This window comes from Thalassophryne amazonica, chromosome 18, assembly GCF_902500255.1.
Source record: "Thalassophryne amazonica chromosome 18, fThaAma1.1, whole genome shotgun sequence".
In the NCBI taxonomy this organism is placed as follows: Eukaryota; Metazoa; Chordata; class Actinopteri; order Batrachoidiformes; family Batrachoididae; genus Thalassophryne; species Thalassophryne amazonica.
This window is the reverse complement of record NC_047120.1, coordinates 72,327,924-72,349,478: the sequence shown is the minus strand read 5'-3', so window position 1 is coordinate 72,349,478 and position 21,555 is coordinate 72,327,924. Positions and strand designations below refer to the sequence as shown.

Below are 21,555 nucleotides of genomic sequence, written 5' to 3'. Positions count from 1 at the left end.
CCCCGTAATAGTACCATTTACCCAATCGAAATTTGGACTGTGCTGTTGCAGCCAGGGATGCCCCAAGAAACTGATTGACTCCACATGGTTCTCAGTTATAGTGAGACGGACTGACTGGGTTCTGTGTGTGATTTGGCTGAGTTCGTGGCCATCCACTGCCCTGACCACCAGAGGTCGTGAGAGGTGAAACAGTCTAAGGTGTAGGGACCTGACGAGAGAGGATAGCATTAAATTAGCATCAGAGCCAGAGTCCACAAATGCATGCACCATTTTAATGTCCTGATCAGATAGCATTCTGAGAGCCCGAGAGAGAAATTGAACTATGACTCACCTGTCATGCACAGAGGCTCGGGACCTTGCAGAGGCACCCCTGACTGGACAACAAGAAATCATATGACCCGACTGTCCACAGTAAAAACAAAGGCCGTCGTCCCATCTGCGTTGACGTACCTCTTGTGACAGATGCGTGCGGCCGAGCTGCATCGATTCTTCGGTTCCAGGAGATGCGACGTTGACGTCAGAATGGTGGACCGAAGTATGATTCGGGTGCGACGAGGAGGTGCTCGGGGGCAGATGACGAGGCTCGCGTCGCGGATGTTCCACCAGACGTCAGTCGATCCGGATAGCCAAGGCGATCAGCTCGTCCAGGTCTTCGGGTAGCTCAATGGCGATAAGCTGATCTGGAACTTCTGCGGCCAGTCCCTGAAAGAAAACGTCCTGAAGTGCGGCCGGATTCCACTCGCTCTTGGTGGCAAGAATGCGGACGTCCACTGTGTAGTCAGCCACACGGTGAGTGCCCTGCTTTAGCCTCAATAGGGAGCGCGCCGCCTCGCGTCCCTGGTGACATATGCTGGAATACCTGCTGAAGCGCTGCGGAGAATGCTCGGACGGAGGAGCAAGATGGCGACTGACGGCTCCACTCTGCGGTAGCCCACGCCGCAGCCCGGCCGGACAGGTGGGAGATCATGTATGCTATCTTCGTCTTGTCAGACGGAAACATACTGGACATTAGTTCATAATGCAGCTCACATTGTGTGATAAAAGGCATGACACCCCCGTCTCTCTGGTGAAGTGCTCCGGACGGGAAAGTTGGGTGCAGATGGCAGCCTCCTGTACGGAAGCCGAGGAAGCGGCAGGCGGAAGTGGTGACGAAGAGCTGGGCTTGCCCTTTGCCAGGTCCGGGCTGGCCTGAATAGAAAACTTCGACCGGAGTTTTTCTGACTGAGAACTTACAGAGGACATGAAGGCGTCCTGTCGCTGAGCTAGCTCACTGAGGCCAGTGCTGAGAGCGGCGAGCCGATCCTCTTGCTGGGCAAGCTGCTTACTGTGGTGGTGTACTGCAAGCTGGAATGGCGTCGAGTCCACTGTGTCCATTGTTGGCCAGATTGATCTATCAGATCTGGATAGCAGGAATGGTTGGACGCAAATGCAGGACTCAGACAACAAGCTCTGTAAATTAAAGCAATTTACTGAAACAGTAAATGGGGTCCAACAAGAATAACAAAACCAAAAACATCAGGCTAAGGCGTGGTCGAGGATACAGGCAGGTAGTTGGAAAACACAAGAGACAAGCAGGTCGAGAATACAAGCAGAGCTGGAGAGAAGGCACTAGGCGCATCAATCTGGCAAATGACAAGAGGATCAGAGGGGCTTAAATACACCCCGGTGATGAGGTGCTGATGAGGAACAGGTGTGCGTGGAATGAACCAGAAGGAGGGCGTGGCCAGAGAGAGAGAGAAATGCCCACCACCAAGAGTCAGCAAAGACAGATAAGAGAGAAAGGGACAGACAGACTCAAAAGAAAAACCCCAACAAGAGATTAAACATCGCAGAACCAACAAACCAAGACAAGAAGCACAGCAAACAAAGCCCAATCCTGACAAAATTAAAATGTTCACTCAGCTCAACTGAGTGATTCTGCAGCTAAAGGCTAAAAAGCTAAGATAACGTTAGCCAATCATAAAACTTCAGCAGTGCACTCTGTCAAGTTTTATTTTGAATTACTCCCGCCTCAGACAAATTTGCAGAAGCTCCGTTGCTCAAACTGGGTGTTAAGTGAGGAATTTCGGCTTGAGTGGGACTGCTCATGGCCTGAACACTGACTGCTGTGTGTCTCGCTCTGTACGGAGTATGGACCCCTCACGCCATACTCCTGCAGCACCTCCCACAGTATCTCCCAGAGTACTTGATCATAAGCCTTCTCCAAGTCCATAAAACACATGTAGACTGGACGGGCACCGATTGGACCGCGTCAAATGGCATCCTCTGAGAAATGCACCTGGAGCAGAAAAACTCCTGAGGGACTTGGTTTATGCTACATTTGACAAGGAATTAAAGTATTTTAAGATGTCCTTTTCAAAAATCTGAATGCTTTTTGTGGATATGTTTTTGTCAGACTGTGATGATGAATCCGACTGAAACGAACAGGTGACTTTCTATCTACTCAGTGTATAAACGAAACAGTCTGTTTGCATAAGGACTGCAGCTTTCAGCCAGTCAGTGGACAATATTAATTGACGTATTTAGACTTATGAGTAAATTGCAAGAAACATGTGTCAACAATTGCATAATTGACCTACAACTTATGACCCACATGTGCGACGTCATACACTGGCATGTGTTGAAAATTTTCAGCATGTCCAAAATTTTTTGAGGTACTCAGTGTATTAAGATGTATATCAGTGTGCTTCAGTATGCTCTTAACTTGCACAAAACGTACCCATAACTTATTATATGTACACCAGCGTTTTTTAATACGGTCAGCATATGCTGGCTGAATCGTCAAGGTGTGACAGGGTCATTAGGTAGGGATGCCCACTCTCCCCTTGTTTGCTTTCTATTTCTATTGAATCTTTGGTATTAGGCATATGTAAAAATAATCATGTTAAAGCAGTCATGGCACGCCATAAAATAAGCCTTTATGCAGATGATATGATATTGTGTTCAAGAATCTTCATCTGCACAAGTCACATATCTCATTACTCACTTAAACGTGTGAAAATTGATTTCAAAGAAATGGCTTACATTACTAAAGTGAACTGAATCCATTTCACTTATTTGACTGACTGTCTTAAGAGTTGAACTAATTAGAATCAGCTGTTTTAGTTGGTGGATGGAACACATACAGTGAGGAAAATAAGTATTTGAACACCCTGCGATTTTGCAAGTTCTCCCACTTAGAAATCATGGAGGGGTCTGAAATTTTCATCTTAGGTGCATGTCCACTGTGAGAGACATAATCTAAAAAAAAAAAAAAAATCCGGAAATCACAATGTATGATTTTTTTTTAAATAATTTATTTGTATGTTACTGCTGCAAATAAGTATTTGAACACCTACCAACCAGCAAGAATTCTGTCTCTCACAGACCTGTTAATTTTTATTTAAGAAGCCCTCTATTTCTGCACTCTTTACCTGTATTAATTGCGCCTGTTTGAACTTGTTACCTGTATAAAAGACACCTGTTCACACACTCAGTCAATCACACTCCAACCTGTCCACTATAGCCAAGACCCAAGAGCTGTCTAAGGACACCAGGGACAAAACTGTAGACCTGCACAAGGCTGGGATGGACTACAGGACAACAGGCAAACAGCTTGGTAGAAGACAACAACTGTTATGATTATTTATTATAAAGTGGAAGAAACACAAGATGACTGTCAGTCTCCCTCGGTCTGGGATTCCATGCAAGATCTCACTTTGTGGGGTAAGGATGATTCTGAGAAAGCTTAGAACTACACAGGACGACCTGGTCAATGACCTGAAGAGAGCTGGGACCACAGTCACAAAGATTACATTAGTAACACATGATGCTGTCATGGTTTAAAATCCTGCAGGGCAGCAAGGTCCCCCTGCTCAAGCCAACACATGTCCAGGCCCGTTTGCAGTTCACCAGTGACCATCTGGATGATCCAAAGGAGGCATGGGAGAAGGTCATGTGGTCAGATGAGACCAGAATAGAGCTTTTTGGAATCAACTCCACTTAACCATGTTTAGAGGATGAGAACAACCCCAAGAAAACCATCCCAACCGTGAAGCATGGGGGTGGAAACATCATACTCTGGGGGTGCTCTTCTGCAAAGGGGACAGGACGACTGCACCGTATTGAAGGGAGGATGGATGGGGTCATGTATTGCGAGATTTTGGCAAACAACCTCCTTCCCTCAGTAAGAGCATTGAGGATGGGTCGTGGCTGGGTCTTCCAGCATGACAATGACCCCAAACACACAGCCAGGGCAACTAAGGAGAGGCTCCGTAAGAAGCATTTCAAGGTCCTGGAGTGGCCTGGCCAGTCTCCAGACCTGAACGCAATAGAAAATCTTTGGAGGGAGCTGAAACTCTAACCTGAAAGATCTAGAGAAGATCTGTATGGAGGAGTGGACCAAAATCCCTGCTGCAGTGTGCAAACGTTTGACCTCTGTAATTGGAAACAAAGGTTTCTGTACCAAATATTAACATTGATTTTCACAGGTGTTCAAATACTTATTTGCAGCAGTAACATACAAATAAATTATTAAAATATCATACATTGTGATTTCCGGATTTATTTTTTTTTTTTTTTTAGATTATGTCTCTCACAGTGGACATGCACCTAAGATGAAAATTTCAGACCCCTCCATGATTTCTAAGTGGGAGAACTTGCAAAACCGCAGGGTGTTGAAATACTTATTTTCCTCACTGTATGTGGTTAGACTTTTACTCACCAAATCTGGGATTTTCCATTTTCAGCATAGAAGCAGAATTACAGAAGTTGAGTCTCTGTTCATATATTTGTGGACCTGGCAATAGCTATGGAAAAATGTGTTTTGGATTTACTATAGATTACTTTGTGTTGCCCAGTTGGCCCTTGGTTGAAACCCACTTCTCTGACTTTAGACCGTATAGTGGTCTCACTCTGTTTCACGGTCAGCATTGTCCAGCGGTGACACAGAAACACCGAGTTTAAAATATAAGCTTACTGGTATCCACTCAGAAATGAGGTTAGGACATTATGATGTTATAAAGCTGGGCTCCTGCTGGTTTTCTATTCAGAAAGAATGAAAAACATTTGTTTGTACAATGTTTTTACGCTGCCCTGCTGTGTTTCAAAGAGCCTCACTAATGGAAGTAGTTAAATAACACAGACATTAACAGACTTCCAGAAAAATAACCCAAACAAGGCCAGCAGCACCACGCATGTAAATCAGCAGGCTGCTTCTACTGTCTACAGAAGATGTCTGTCTACAGGAAGTACAAGTATGCCCTCTCCCAAAACAGGTCAGATTTTGTGTACGTGCGTCATATGTGGGAGATGATACTGTATTGGCTCAAATGTAATGTTTTCTTGGAAATTCACCTGAAAAATGTAGGTTTGTCTTATAATCAGGGCCATCTTGTATTCAGGCCAATACGAGTATGACATGACACGCAGTAACGAGGTCAGCTGTGACCCAGATTAGCTGCAACTTATATATGTTATGTAGCTTCTATTTTCGTGTTTTAGTAGTTTGTGATGCATTGAAGAGTAAAAGTCAGTTAAAGTCCTCCAGTCAGTCTTGTTGGTACCATCGTTGTGTGAATTTGCAGCAAATTCTTTATCAAATGGGCTTTTTATATCTTCTGCGGGTTATATTTATGTTCAGCCTTTTCTTGATTTGCAAGATGTTTGTTGATGTAGCTGCCTGTTGTTGAACTGATGCAGGTGTTTTAACTTGGAAGTGTTGTGGCCTCCCATGGCTGCCGTAGAATAACTCATGGTTGTGTTTCTTTTAATTTTGGAATGTGGTTTAAAGTAACGCAGGACGCACTGGTCATCATATGGGTGATTGTGTATTGAACATCAAATAATCCCTTTTTTTGTCCCACCAGGTGACTACTTTGGCATCCTGATGGAGGAGAAGGTGACAGGCTTTCCCTTCAGCATCATGGAGAACCCCATGTACTGGGGCAGCACCGCGAACTACCTGGGCCTGGCACTGATGTAAGTTTGTGTAGAGAGAATTGTCTCTGCAGACATCTGCAGATCCAACACACTTTGATTGCCTAAAAATTCATTCACAAGCCAAAGCAAATTGAAGAAAGATCTTAAAGTAGAACCTGGAAATACCAGATGTTGTCTGACAGCTGCAAATCGCTCTTCTGTTGAAACTGCTTGGAAGGAAAAACCTATATGCATGTACAGGTGCTGGTCATATAATTAGAATATCATGAAAAGTTGATTTATTTCAGTAATTCCATTCAAAAGGTGAAACTCGTATAATGTATTCATTTATTGCACACAGACTAATATATTTCAAATGTTTATTTCTTTTAATTTTGATGATCAGAACTGACAACTAATGAAAATCCCAAATTCAGTATCTCAGAAAATGAGAATATTGTGAAAAGGTTGAATATTGAAGACATCTGGTGTCAGACTCTAATCAGCCTTTAACTGGTCTCTCAGTCTAGTTCTGTGGGCTACACAGTCATGGGGCAGACTGCTGACTTGACGTCTTGTCTGGACTAAAGACAAAAAGGACTCTGGACTGCTGCTGAGTGCTCCAAAGTTATGTTCTTTGATCAAAGTACATTTTGCATTTCCTTTGGAAATCAAGGTCCCAGAGTCTGGAGGAAGAGAGAAGAGGCACAGAATCCATGCTGCTTGAGGTCCAGTGTAAAGTTTCCACACTCAGTGATGGTTTGGGTGCCGTGTCATCTGCTGGTGTTGGTCCACTGTGTTTTCTGAGGTTCAAGGTCAACGCAGCCGTCTACCAGGACGTTGTAGAGCACTTCATGCTTCCTGCTGCTTACTAACTTTATGGAGATGCAGATTTAATTTTCCAACAGGACGTGGCACCTGCACACAGTGCCAAAGCTACCAGTACCTGGTTTAAGGACCATGGTGTACCGGTTCTTAATTGGCCAGCAAATTCACCTGACCTTTAACCCCATAGAAAATCTTGTGCAGAGGAAGATGCCACACACCAGACCCAACAATGCAGAAGAGCTGAAGGCCTCTATCAGAACAACCTGGGCTCTCATACCACCTGAGCAGTGCCACAGACTGATCGACTCCGTGCCACGCTGCATTGCTGCAGTCATTCAGGCAGAAGGAGCCCCGACTACATATTCAGTGCTATTCATGTTCATACTTTTCAGTTGGTCAACATTTCTAAAAATCCTTTTTTTGTATTGGTCTTAAGTAATATTCTAATTTTCTGAGATACTGAATTTGGGGTTATAATCATTAGTTGTCAGTTATAATCATCAAAATTAAAAGATAAAAATTTGAAATATATCAGTCTGTGTGTAATGAATGAATATAATATACAAGTTTCACTTTTTGAATGGAATTACTGAAATAAATCAATTTTTCATGATATTCTACTTATATGACCAGCACCTTTGTATATATGCCTTGTCTCTATGACAACTGTCGCCACATTGCTTGGAGACGCACTCACGTCGTTGCTAGGTGACCACTGAGTGGTAGAGGCTCCAAACCATTAACCTGCCAATCATCTTCACACACCCCCTCCATTCATGCATTCATCAGCTCTAGACTTGATTATTGTAATGCTCTTTATTCGGGCATTAATCAGTCGTCTCTTGCATGTCTCCGATTGGTGCAGAATGCTGCTGTGCGTCTTTTAACAAACACTTTTAGACCTGAGCACATCACACCTGTCCTGTACTCACTCCACTGGCTTCCAGTTCATTTTAGATTTGATTTTAACATTTTAATATTTGTTTTTAAAGCTATTTATGGTCTCGCACCTCCCTCCTTGTCTGAAATTTAACTTTGCACACTTACAGCAGGACATTATGGTTGTCTGTATCTAAAACGAAGGAGCTTATAATTGATTTTAGACGTAACAAAGGGTTTGCTATAGACAGCATATTCATGGGAAAGCTGTAGAAAAAGTTCCTGCATATAAATATCTGGGCACTTTTTTTGATGAGAAGTTGAGATTCGACGTAAATACAGCAGACATTGTGAAGCGAGGGCAACAGAGAGTGTACCTCCTTCGCAAATTGAAGTCCTTCTCTGTCAGTTCTGTTATTATGGGTAGTTTTTATCAGTCCTTTATTGAAAGTCTTTTATGTTTTTCTTTCATCTGCTGGTTTTCTAGCCTGGCACTGAAAGATAAAAGTAGCTTGCATAGTATCACAAAGACATGTTCAAAGATCATTGGAGTGGAAACCAGAGACCTAGCTAGTTTTTGTGAACAGCAAATGGTGAGGAAGGCAAATTGTATTTTGTCTTCTCCCGGACATGTGCTGGCAGGTGAATTTTCTTTGTTGCCTTCGGGCCGTCGTTATGTTTCACCTGTCTGCAGGACGAATTGGTTGTTAAAATCTTTTATTCCTTCTGCTATCCGTCTTTTAAATTCCTTGTAAGGTGTAGATGTATGGGTATGTGGATGTAGTATGTTGCACATTTTATGTGGATGTAGTATGTTTTTGGGTTTTTTTTTTTTGTGATGTGCCGGTATGCAGGCTGCTGAAATTAATTGCCCCTAGTGGGATGAATAAAGTTGTCTAAGTCTAAGTCTGGTCGGCTTTACTTAGATGTTCTGAGGTCAAAATGCAAACTCTGGGGTGATGGTGTTTTTTTTGTGGTAACTGAACTCAGACTGTGGAACGAGCTTCCTCTGGACTTATGTACTATTCCTGACCGAGCACTTTTTAAATCTAAGTTAAAGGCTTATTTATTTAAACTGGCTTTTAACACCGAGTGGGGAGGTGACATGTTTTGTTTTTACATGTTGTTTTAATATTTTATTGTGTATGTGTTTTATTTTTGTGACTTTGTGGTTTTAATGTTAAGCACGTTGGACACCAGTCGGTGCTGTAAAGTGCTCTACAAATAAATGTTGATTGATTATTGATTAATACGCCTCAGTAAACTTTCCCTGGATTGAACAGTCGGACTTATTGTTGCCTGACTTTGACTTTGACATGACTTATTACCTCATGGCTGTCTGTCTGTCTCTCTCTCTCCCTCTCTCTCTCACACACACACACACACACACACACACACACACGTCCATCAGTGAGGTACAGCATCTGAAGACAATCTGAGCTGAGTTTGCTTCACTGTCGTTTTCTTCTTGTGGATGTCATGTTTTTTTTTTCTTGTATCTGGTTCACTCATTCATAATCCAGATAAAGTGAAAAGGTTGTGAACCCCTTCAGGGCACGTTCCACTGTCATTTAACTATCACCTCACGCAGCCACGTGTGGCAAACACATACAGCAGAAGGTCTGGACGCTCCCATGCTGACACTTTGTCCACCACATTAGTCCACTTATGGACCTGAGTGTTATATGGCTGGGGGGGCCTGGCTGCCGGTTTGTTTGTCTTTTGGTTTCCTCCCAGGTGGCGTGCGTTTGGGACTGAGTGGCTGTGTTGCTGAGGCTGTCAGGACCTCACCCTGATCACCTGCGACTCGTCAGGACTCACAGCTGTGGTGCATCTGGATGGATTGGAACATGTTGGCATTTAAGACTGGAGTGCACAGTGTGTATTTGCCAGAGACTCGACCTTGTGACCAGACGGGTGAGATCGTCGTCTTGGGAGCCATCTCATCAACAGCGGATGCTGAGAACGTCCAGGTTTGATGCACAGTCTGTGAAAGAGGAGGGGGTGAGGTCTCACGCTCGTCAGCACACTTCCTGAGGTACGTTAGATTTTGTGACTAACAGTTATACAGTCAGTAAATGTGGTGTCCCTCACACCTTATTGTATTGAGCTGTTTGTTAGTCATGTATCAGCTTCCACTGCGGTGGAGTTTTGTGAACTGGATGTTCCATGCCTGCAGGTTGGGAAGCTGATCAGTAATCAAGCCAGGAAGTGTTTGCTGTTTGTACACCTTTAAGTGTTCTGTGTGTAGAGTGTGGACTCACATAATGGTTCCTTCTTTCACAGACTCGGTTGTTGCGGCCACCTGGGGGGTGTCGGCGGGGTCCTTGGGTCCGAAACAGCTTCTGGCTCCGGACCGTTAGCGCTGCTGGGAGCGCACCACGCCAGACCGCACCTTTCTGTTATTATATTTTCACTGTTATGTATTAAATTCAGTTAGCCTTTGTACCGTGCTCTGCTTATTTCATACTGGGTCCTTCAAACGCTGGTCGGTTCTCCGAGCTGCGTCCGACACATAACACTGAGACCTGAGTCCACTTTGGACCAGCTGAGTCTGCCCACATTAGCAGATCTGCTCCATCACCTGGAAGCCAAAACTAATGCTGCTTTTTGTGGAGGTGTTTTTTTTTTTTTTTTTTGCGTGAAGCACCAATCTGAGAAGCATACAGTTAAACTCCAGGTCCAGATCTGATCTCTTCGGCTGTATCACCACCATGACCACACATTACGCATGTGGATGGCAGGAGACATTCATTATTATTATTTTTTCTCTCTGCTGGTTTATTTTGTCCTCCTCGTTTGGCAGTGACACAGTGAGGTCATTCATTTGGACACCTGGAACAAGACGTACAGCTGCTGGTAATAACAGATAACATTAAAACTACATTTTGAAACTGCCTTTGGTCCTGGATGCCAACCACCCATGCAGACAACCAGTCCATCATCACATCTAACGCGAGCAATTTATTACAATATTCCAACAGTGTTACAGCAGGAAATTGTTGTTTTTGACTTAAAATCTGGTGTTTGTGTGATTTTTCTGCTTGACTGTAAAGTTCTCTAAATGATTTTTGGTACATGTTTTACATCCGTGTTTAACTGGATGCTGCCATCATCTTCAGCCTGAGATCATAAATTCACCTGAGTGTCAGGTGTGAGATTTGCCACAAAGTACGACACGCGATCTGTGAATCATTCTAAGTCACTGTAGCGTGTGGCAGTGCTCAGTAAACACGCTGCCTACGGGATGGAAGCCCCCAAAAAACTCCTCTTCTTCCTGTCAACACACAACTCTGAGGAGGAACATGTGTGTCCAGGGTCGGTGTGGTATGCATCGTTTCTGTACCTGCTCAATAACACACACACATACACATCACCTGAGACTCTGTGTGTGTGTGTGTGTGTGTGTGTGTGTGTGTGTGTGTGTGTGTGTGTGTGTGTGTGTGTGTGTGTGTGTGTGTGTGTGTGTGTGTGTGTGTGTGTGTGTGTGTGTGTGTGTGTGTGTGTGTGTGTGTGTGTGCGTCCACACGCTGTATATGCAGGAACCTTTTTGTCATTAACCAGCAGGAATACGCTTGTTCTCACTTGTACAAAGTCAAACAGTCATTATTGAAGAAATTTAAATTACCCCAAAGACACGACCTACATTTTGTCCCCACATTAAGAACTCAGCATGTTGCACAAGCAAACAGGGTCATTACTCAGCAGCAACACCTGTCACTCACGTCCTCTTCCTTTTGAAAAGAGCACCCTGAGTGTGTTTGCATGAATATGATGCGCCGTTTTACGATGGCGACCAAATGTGTCAGGAAGTCCATTGTTAAGGGGTCAAGTGTCAACCTCATCTGTCCAAATATCCAGCAGTCAAGCCAGATTTCAAATAGTTCACAGATTTACATGCTTGCTGGAGATGGACATGGAATGAAGAAAAGTTTCCTTTGCCAAGCAACTTTTTACCTCGTCATTGCTTCACAGATGCACAGGAATGAATTGTGGGTAATTTTCACTTTCCATGTACAACCCCAATTCCAATGAAGTTGGGACGTTTTGTAAAATGTTAATAAAAACAGAATACATTCATTCATTCATCTTCAACTGCTTTTCCAGGTTCAGGTTGCGGGAGTGACAGCTCCAGCAGGGGACCCCAGACTTCCCTTTCCTGGGCCACCTCTGACTGGGGGATCCCATGGTGTTCCCAGGCCAGTGTGAAGATATAATCTCTCCACCTAGTCCTGGGTCTTCCCCAGGATCTCCTCCCAGATGGACATGCCTGGAACATCTCCCTAGGGAGGCACCCAGGAGATGCCCGAACCACCTCAGCTGGCTCCTTTCAACGTGAAGGAGTAGTGACTCTACTCGAGCTCCCCATGGATGACCGAACTTCTAACCCTATCTCTAAGGGAGACACCAGCCACCCTCCTGAGGAAGCCCATTTCGGCCGCTTGTACCCGCGATCTAGTTCTTTCGGTCATGACTAGGGATGAGTATCGAGAACCAGTTCCTTTCGGGTATCGTTAAGAAATGATTCGATCCACCGACATCAATAACCTTTTTACTTAACGATTCCCTTATCGGTCCTTCAGAGTGGCCATTGTTTTTGGGGGTGTTTGTCAGGAAAATTATAATTTCTCTACATTGATTACAGACCCTGCAGCGGGTCTGTAATCAACTTTTCTGCAGCGTGGCTTTGCTTTGAACCTTGAACCAATCGAAGCAGTGATTCGCAGATCGAAACAGTGCTTCGATCATTGCTTCATTGATTAATTTTTTTCTTTCACTTTCCCCCACTAAAACCCTAAGGAGCATATGGCTGTGAGTATTATTTACCGTTTTTATGTTAAACTGACCTGTTATGGTCTTCGAAACAGTTGATAGATGTATTTTATAACAAAAACGGGACCGATGCTAACACATTAGCATGTCTATGGCATTTTCAATGTTAAAATTAGCATTAAGCAGTTGCAGCTTGTTTGTTGTCGTAAAAGAGTCGAATGTATTACAGATTGTGATATTTTTAAATTTATTTTTGTTTATATATTAATAATAATAGCAAGCACAACAATAATAGTAATAATAACTAATCTAATTATTATATACAATTTTAGAGAAAGCGACAAAAAGAACCTGAATAAAAACACAAAAGAAAATATAAAACCAACTAACAATGAACATACATAAATAAATAAACACATACATACAGAAATAAGTGTTTCCTGTGAACACCTAGTGACTCTCACACCTCCACTTCATCCCTGTTTTATTTAAGTTTAATGACAGTTTGTTTCAGTCAAACCATATTTTCAATGTGTTAATTTCTTCAGTTATTTCCTCCAGAACTATCTGCCAAACTAGAAAACTGCTGCATCCTAGTAAGAGCAGAATACTACTGGAATGAAGTTAAATAAGGAAAGTTGGGTTTTTTTCTCACTAAATGGATGCTGCACTCACTGTAGTTTATTGTCTGGAATAGTCCCAGATTACATTTCAGAGCTTCTAGAATTCAAACATTTTTGTGCAGGTGGTGTTGGGGGGGTAATTTGGGTTTCAGCTTTTCTTATTTTTCACCACTTTCATCCCTGATTATGTCAATCGTGAGTCACTTTTGTGCAGATTAAAGTCACTAACTGGGACTCCTGTCTTGTTTCTTGGGAGAAAGAAACAAGAATCATCCTCCGTTCTGTTCACACAGCTCCAAACACTGCGCGGCTCTCTGACGAGTCAAGTTAGAACGATAGAGATATTTATTTACTTTAAGACTCAATGAAATACATAGAAAACCTGTAAAGCCTACTTTTAGTACAAAAGGTATCGATAAGGGAATCGATAAGGAATCGGATCGATAAGCAGAATCGATAATGGCATCGATATTGATAAAATCTTATCAGTACCCATCCCTAGTCATGACCCAACCCTCATGACCATAGGTGAGAGTAGGAATGAGGATTGACCAATAGATCGAGAGCTTCACTTTTTGGCTCAGCTCCCTTTTCATCACAACAGTACGGTAGAGCCAGTGGTGGGCACAGATAACCAAAAAATTAACTTCGATAACAGATAATCAGATAACTGAAAAGTTATCTTCGATAAAGATAAAACAATAAACCACCCAAACATGTATCAGAAGTTACAGATAACCGATAACAGATAAATTCCAATATTGTCTCTGGTACATCTACAACTACTAATAAAACAAATTTAAGTTTTAATGCCACAATAGCTTCTAGTAATATTAAAAGTGTCAGACAAGGCAGGTGGCAGGCACCTGAATTGTCAGGACCCAAAATGCAAACTCTCAGACTAGACTTGGATGTAGAAGAGATCATTGTCTTTAATTCAGGCTCTGGTTCGGTACACAGGTGATCAGTCAGCGAGGCAGAAGCACAAACAGGGTCAGGCAAAAACGCAGTCATGGTTAAGCAGGGTTCAGAGGCACGAGCAGACACAGACATCATGGGCGAGGCAAAAGGCAAAGTCAAAAAATACAAAGCAGGATCAGTATACACGGCAAAGCAAAAACTGGACTGGAAACAGAGCTGGTAAGTGTACAAAGACAACAAACGAGCAAGGGTGTGGTGGCTGGGTGGAGATTAAATAAGACAGGTGTTAACATGGTGCAGTGAGGAAAAATCGAGAAGGGGCGTGGCTAGTGAATGAAGATACTACATTGTGCAAGATAGTGAGGGAGGACAACACAAGGTGGAGTGAAGAAAACAAAGATTTGTGAACAGGTGTCAAGAGCGTGACTAAATGAAAACACAAAGCAGACAGAGTTAAAGTGAGAGACAGGGACACATGGCAGGTGCAGAGAGAACTTAATCAACTGGCTGTGAGAGATGAAGACAGGAATGTAGGTGCAGGATGTGGAGTGAAACAGAAATAAGTACAAAGCTACAACTGAATATAATATTACTGAACAGAAATCAGACATGAACATGAGGACTAAACTAAACAAGAACTAGAACACAAGACATGGAGCAAAATACTAAAATGACATTAAACACAAACTGACTAAAGAAAACAAGGCAGTAAGAAAAACCATAAGAAGCAGCAGTGAACAAACAATAACCAAAACAAATCCTGACATAACAGTACAACAAATATTATAACCAAGAGGAACAAGTGATAACTAAATAATGACTGAAAACTAGAACAGAATGAAAGGCCAAAGTAAAAAGTAACAAGGAAAACAAAGTGACAAAACAGAGAATAACCATATGATGAAAATGAAATAACTAGTGAATCATAAGAATAAAGTGGCAAGAAAACATGCCAGAATAAACCATGATGAAAATAATTACTAATAAATCAAAGCCGCAGCAGACGGGAAACCATGAAAAGGGGAAAAATAAGGGCTCAGCACCCTGACCTGGCCAAATCCCTGACAAAAAGTAACAACAGACCCAAACAATGAGACCACACTCTTGTCTTTGAACATTCTGCCCCTGCTGGAAGCACTTGTTCACTACAGAGCTCCCAGCACAGAGGCACTCTGAGAGCAGCCATAAAGCAAACTCTATCAGTCACAACGCTCTGGTCAGGCGGAGGTCTTGAAAATTAAAGTCATGCTGACTTATGGTTTTGATTTATAAATAACATTAATACCGATAGAATAACTCCATTAATGTCAATTCTGTCATTTCTGGCACTTCTCCTATCACAGAAAAAGCTGCAAATCAAGAACGCATAAAGGAACGAAACAAAACCAAAACTAACAAAAGAAAAACGAAGCAAACACCGACCATGACACTTTAAACAAAATCAAAACGAAACATTCATGATGAACGTGTGTGTGCGCACGGTGGTTCCAGCTGTTTGTGGCTGGAATGTGTGTGTGCGCACACGCACATGTACACATGCCATTCCAGGCACAAACAGCTGGAACGTGTGTAAATAGTTAAAGTAGTTGATAAAATGTTCTTGCCACTATTGTTTCTGTATGAAAACGTTGCTTTTCGTCCCACACATGGACGAGTCACGTTCAGCTTGTCGGATCTTTAGTTATTGATCCGTTCAGATATCGTCAGTGTTCATGCAAGATGTCAGACTTGGGAGGTTGGGCGACAGTCAGACGCTGACAGTATGAGAACTACGCAAAACGATGAGGAACCGTCAAGACAGAAAGCAAAATGGAATATGGACAAAGTGAAGTTGTCATGAGGATTCGTTCACATTTTTCAACAGTTTGAATATTCTGACGAAGCGCCAGCTACAGGAACTAAACGATGTCTCTGAAAGTCCACATTTCTTGTTTCGCTCTGGCTTCAGTGTCCTCCTTTAGTGCCATGTGACTGGGACTTAAGGGATGGTGAAATGCACCAGTTGTCTGTCTGGGTGGTTGCCATCCGGAACTTGAGGTATAAGTGTGGTGTTGTGAAAGAGCACCAGCAGCACATGCTCCCAGACTCCACTTGTAATCATTCTGTCAAAGAAGACTTAATTACATTTAGAAACTGAAATTGGAGCTTTTGTTGTGATGCATGCCGTGCTCCTCGATTTAAAAAAAAAAAAAAAAAAAAAAAAAAAAAAAAAAAAAAAACATCTGGATTTACTGATTATACACAAAATATTTCTGGAACGTGGCTTCATGGTGCACACGCACCAAACACTTTAATCAAAATGTGCCACTGCTGTCAAGCAGTTTTGTAATCTAAAGATCGCAAAAACGTCATTTAAAAAAAATGAAAAACGTCCTTTTTTTCAGACTTGAGTTTGCTGTTTGTGTAGGTGATGTAATGATGAATTATTCCCACCGTTGCTCCACATTATGGATCCTTTCAGTCCAACAGTCACACGTCAGCTGTTCAGCACTGATGGTGCAGCTGCTGTTATTGTCTGTGTACCAGAGAGACGGCATGTGAACATTTTTACTTTCATGATGAAACAAATCTGTCAGTGTGTCAGCAGCGATATGTAGGCCAGATTGTCCTTTGTAGGAAGAGGAGATATCGTCGTATCTGCCTTCCATTGTGATGGGGAATGTAAGATCATTGGTGAACAAAATGAACAAATTAACCTCACTTGTGAGGAGTGAGAGTGTGTTTCATGAGGGCTCAGTCTTGTGCTTCACGGAGACGTGGCTGCACAACAACATACCGGACTCTGTGGTGAGTTACCCAGCTTTGAGTTGGTGCGAGGGGACCAACAGGGGAATGGAGGATGCCATCATCGTCATGCTGCACAGAGCTGAATTTCACCTGAAGGAACCAGGCAGCACTGTTAAAGTCATGTTGTTCAACTTCTCCGGTGTGTTCAACACCATCTGGCCTGACTTGCTCAACAATAAGCTACGTGACATGAAGGTGGAGGCTCCATTGGTGGCTGGATTACCAACTACCTGACAGGCTGTCCACAGTATGTGAGGCTTCAGGATATTACATCTGACAGCATCAGGAGCAGAGGGGGCACCACAGGGGGCACCGCAGGGGATGGTCCTTGTCTCCGTTCCTGTTCACACTCCACATCTCAGACTTCAGGTTCTGGCCACAGTCCTGCCACCTGCAGAAGTTTTCAGACAACTCTGCCATTGTGGGCTGCATCGGCAGTCACGAGGAGGCTGAGTACAGGAGTGTGGTGCACAGGTTTGTGGAGTGATGTGGACTCAACCACCTGCAGCTCAGTGTATCTAAGACGAATGACCTGGTGGTGGACTGCGGAAGACAGAAGACCTGTCCAAACCCAGTTACCATCAGTGGAATGGAGGTGGACATTGTGGACTACTACAAGTACCTGGGTGTCCACATAGACAACAAACTGGACTGGACTGTCAACACAGATGTTGTGTATAAGAAGGTCAGAGCCGACTGTACTTCCTCTTGAGGCTCAGAGCTTTCAGTGTTTTCAGAAATATGTTGCAGATGTTTTATCACTCAGTGGTCCTCCAGCGTCATCTTCTATGATGTAGTGTGCTGGGCAGCAGGCTGAAGGCAGCTTGACATGAACAGACGCAGCAAGATCATCAGGAGCGCTGGCTCTGTCTTGGGGGTGGAGCTGGAGTCTGTGGTGGAGGTGTCAGGAGGAGGATGCTGAGGAATCTGCTTAGCATCCTGGACAACACCTCCCACCCCCTGGTATGAATGGATGTAGTTGTTCAAATAATCATGTGCATATTAAAATGCTGCTCACCGTTGGTTATTAAACATAAAAAACTATGTAGAAGAAGCAGTGTAATCTATTGATTCAGAATTTGAGGCAGTCATCAGAGAAATCAATGAAAGAGGTTTTATTTGCGGGTTTCATTTGTGAGATCCCCAACAAAAGGTGTTGTCACACTGTGACTGATAGAGAAAAATGGATTAGTTACATTTTGTCCAGTGGCAAAATCACATAATCCATTGGTGTCCATGGATTTGGGGCTCTAATGGACAGATATCACTTTCCACTGGTAACACAGAGAGCTGCATTCAGCAGAATGATTTTCCCGCTTTCAAGACACATATGCTCTAAGGAGAGCCAGATTTGAGTGGGGTTTGCTGAGGTCTGAACACAAATGTGGATAGAATCTGGCTTGCTTGGGGATCATGACGTCAGACTTCCTCACTGTGTTCATGTGCTGACAGCATCCTCTCCACTATGGTGGTATTCATTGCGGATGCAACAGCAAGTCATCAAAGAACTCTGTGGTGCATTCTCGCCAAGAGAATCCACTGGGCACTCTGATGTCCAGAGAAAAGATTCAAAAGCACACAGCTGCGCTGTCTTTTTCTTCAGTTAAGTCTGACCTGGAACAGTTGTGCTGCATGTTGCTATGTCAGTCCTCTCTCCGCTCGTGCAGAATTCAGACCCCACGCTGGAGCTTTGGCCAGTCAGAAGCCCAGTCTGAAGCATCAGATGACCACAGGATATAAGTGCATGAGTATCATCAAAGTAAAAAACAAGTAGAGGACAGAACAGTAAAGAAACGTGCAGACACCGGGAAAGTGTGCCACCTAATAATGTCCACTCAAAGTTTTAAGCACGCACAAAACTTTCCAGCAGACTCTGCAGACATCAGCTGACAAGAAAAACAGTTAGTGAATTGGAAAAGGACTTTTGTAGGACAAACACAAACCCAAACGGATTTTCAAAATTTGTATCAGTTCCTCATGCATTTTCGTGGTCCACCATATATGACAGACACTCAAAGAACATGTACTGAAGGGGGGTGGGGTAATACGGGTGATCAACTTGTGCACAATGCACGACTACAAATATTGTGTTGCATGTGCAAACCTATCTGTATGTTCCCTCCCATAATTTTGTGGACTCGGGTGGGCAAACCCCAAATTGCATATTCATGAAGACAAATGTGCAAAATGGACAATACGTACTTTGTACTTTAGACATTTGACAGACTCCATCGTCAGGGCGCTGTGTTAGCAAATCAGCCAGTGTTTAATCACATTTTAACACACAGAAACCTTTAGTAAGTCAGGCCCAGAGTGAAGACAAATCCTGTGGCATCTGTTGAACTTTGATCAAAAGAGCAACTTTGATTTGCCTAATTAGTTTCCCATATATGTTTCTGTCACCTGCAGGGGGAAAAATCGATAAAACAAACTCCACTGCTGGATCAACTGTCTGTTTTATTCAGGAACTGATATTTTCAGATGAGAAAATCCTTCATTAATTTGTCAGCTTGCAGCTCAGTGCAGAATTCTGTGAAGACAGCAAACGGGAAAATAATCACTGAATAATGAAATGAACAACATGGTCTTTTTGTGGATTGTTCACCCTAAAAAATTCAGTTTTAGAAGCTTTCATTGCTTCTGCAGCCGCTTTGCTTTTGCACAGTTCTGTAGATGCTCCTTTTTAAGTTTTCTTTAACCCTCTCCCTCCTGCAGCGGTGCCAGTCCCGTGGGTTTGATCCTGACTGCCCTCGTCGCTGCGTCGTACAAAGTGGCAATAATATTTGAGGGGTAAGTCCTCTGTTTGCCTGCACAGACACCGTGAGGTCAGCTACACACTTTGACCTCAGAACAACACACATCCACTGACACCTCTGTTTCTTATTTGTGTTTCTTTCTTTTTTGCAAAACTGGTTTTATGGAAACGTCGACCTCATGAGGCGAGTGGACGCATGGTTTCTGTTACTTTCTTCTTTTTTTTTTCTTTTTTTTTTTAAGTCAAACCTAAAGGTCATTAAGTCTCAGAATGGTTAAAAACTTGAACTGAGTAACTTTGATTGTCTTGCATTTGTCTTTGCGTTCGTATCGTCTGTGATCTGCTTTTGGACACTATACCTGCATGCAGAAAGACGGGGAAGAGGGCTGAAAATATGAGGTGAAAACGGGCCGTTCTGATGGCGCCGTGCTGAGCAGCGAGCTCAGAGGCTTCAGGAATATGTAGACCTGACTTTGATTGTGTAAGTTATAGAACACATGGTGTAGGCTGGACCTGCTCCGTGTCTGCCTGACTTGATGTCTTGATTGGGAGAGACATAAATACAATGTATTATTTGATTTGTGAAGAGTTGAGGCAAACAGTGAGCTGTTTTGTTGATTATTCTCATTATTTTTTCATTGTTCTGCAAATGTTCAGTGGCTAATGCTATGCTGCCAGTTCACAATTTCACTCTGATACAATAGTAATAATAATCGTGATGTTTATGTATCCAACCAACCAGCTTTATTTGTTAAGCACTTTAAACAACCACAGTGGACCAACATGCTGTACAGAAGAATAAATAAAAATCATCAGAATTCACATAAAATATAAAATTGTAAACAAATACAACTAAAACTAGGACTGCAAGTAGTCATATACGGGCCTTCTTCCGTGCGACCGCCGGCCCAGGCCAGCGCGTCCCCTTGTCACCAGATGTGGGCATGTGTATAGAGGGGCAACCACTCGTCACACAGTTCAGATTTCAAGCAAATCACACAATGCATTGGTTCATCCACTGGGGGGCGCTCAGTGTACATATAGAGGGGCCAGGTGTGTACGGGGCAGACCGTAATCACACAGTTCAAGTTTCAAGCAAATCAGTCAATGCACGAAGGAGTTATGAGAAGTTGATGGTTCATCCACTAGGGGGCGCTCAGTGCACAAACAGAGTGGCCAGGTGTGTTAAGCGGCTGACCCTCATTACACATGTGAAGTTTCAAGTCAATCAGGTAATGCATGAAGGAGTTATGATAAGTTGATGGTTCATCCACTAGGGGGCGCTCAGAGCACAAACAGAGGGGCTAGGAGTGTTAAGGGGCCAACTGTCATCACACGTGAAGTTTCAAGTCAATCAGGCAAAGCATGAAGGAGTTATCATGACTTGATGTTTCATGTCGAAGGGTGTGGCCGCTATGGCGCCACACCCTTCGACATAGAGAAAAGCTTTCAATAACTTTTGGTCAGTATCATCTCTGGATGCTCTGAAAGAAATTTGAAGTGCATTTGACAAAATCCCTAAGACAGGGGTGGCCAAGTTCAGTCCTTGAGAGCCACCTTCCTGACACTCTTAGTTGTCTCCCTGCTCAAACACACCTGAATCCAATGAAAGACTCGTTAGCAGAGTTTTAGTGAGCCTTTCATTGGATTCAGGTGTGTTTGAGCAGGGAGATAACTAAGAGTGTCAGAAAGGTGGCTCTCGAGGACCGACCTCGGCCACCCCTGCTCTAAGAGGAGTTCATTCAAATACGTGTGGAAATCACGCCAAAATGACAAGAAAATTCAAAATGGCCAACTTCCTGTTTGGAGTAGACCCATGGTGCAAGAGACTTTTTTGTACGTCTATGCAAGTCACATGTGTGTACCAATTTTCATCTCCCCACTCCAAACAAACCACTATGGGGAGGGGTTTTTGAAAGTTTTTAGGGGGTATTATTGAGGCATCTTGCCCCGCCCATGGGTGACGCCCCTATGAATTGTAAGAGGTTGTCGTGCTTGAATGTGTATCAGTTTTCATGATGATATGACAAAATTAAAGCCGTCAGAAGGAAGAACGTAATTTCATGGCGAAGGGGCGATATTCGATACGCC

General features: G+C 43.2%; 1 protein-coding gene across 2 annotated transcripts in view; it reads left to right on the top strand.

Moving 5' to 3' along the window:
* pemt (phosphatidylethanolamine N-methyltransferase) overlaps positions 1 to 21,555 on the top strand; it is a 198,622-nt gene that overhangs the window by 134,770 nt on the left and 42,297 nt on the right. For both annotated transcript variants that reach the window (XM_034193744.1, XM_034193743.1), the window contains 2 exons: positions 5,847 to 5,958; positions 19,425 to 19,499. In XM_034193744.1, coding sequence (XP_034049635.1) covers positions 5,847 to 5,958; positions 19,425 to 19,499 — 187 coding nt within the window. The remainder of the gene's footprint in view (positions 1 to 5,846; positions 5,959 to 19,424; positions 19,500 to 21,555) is intronic.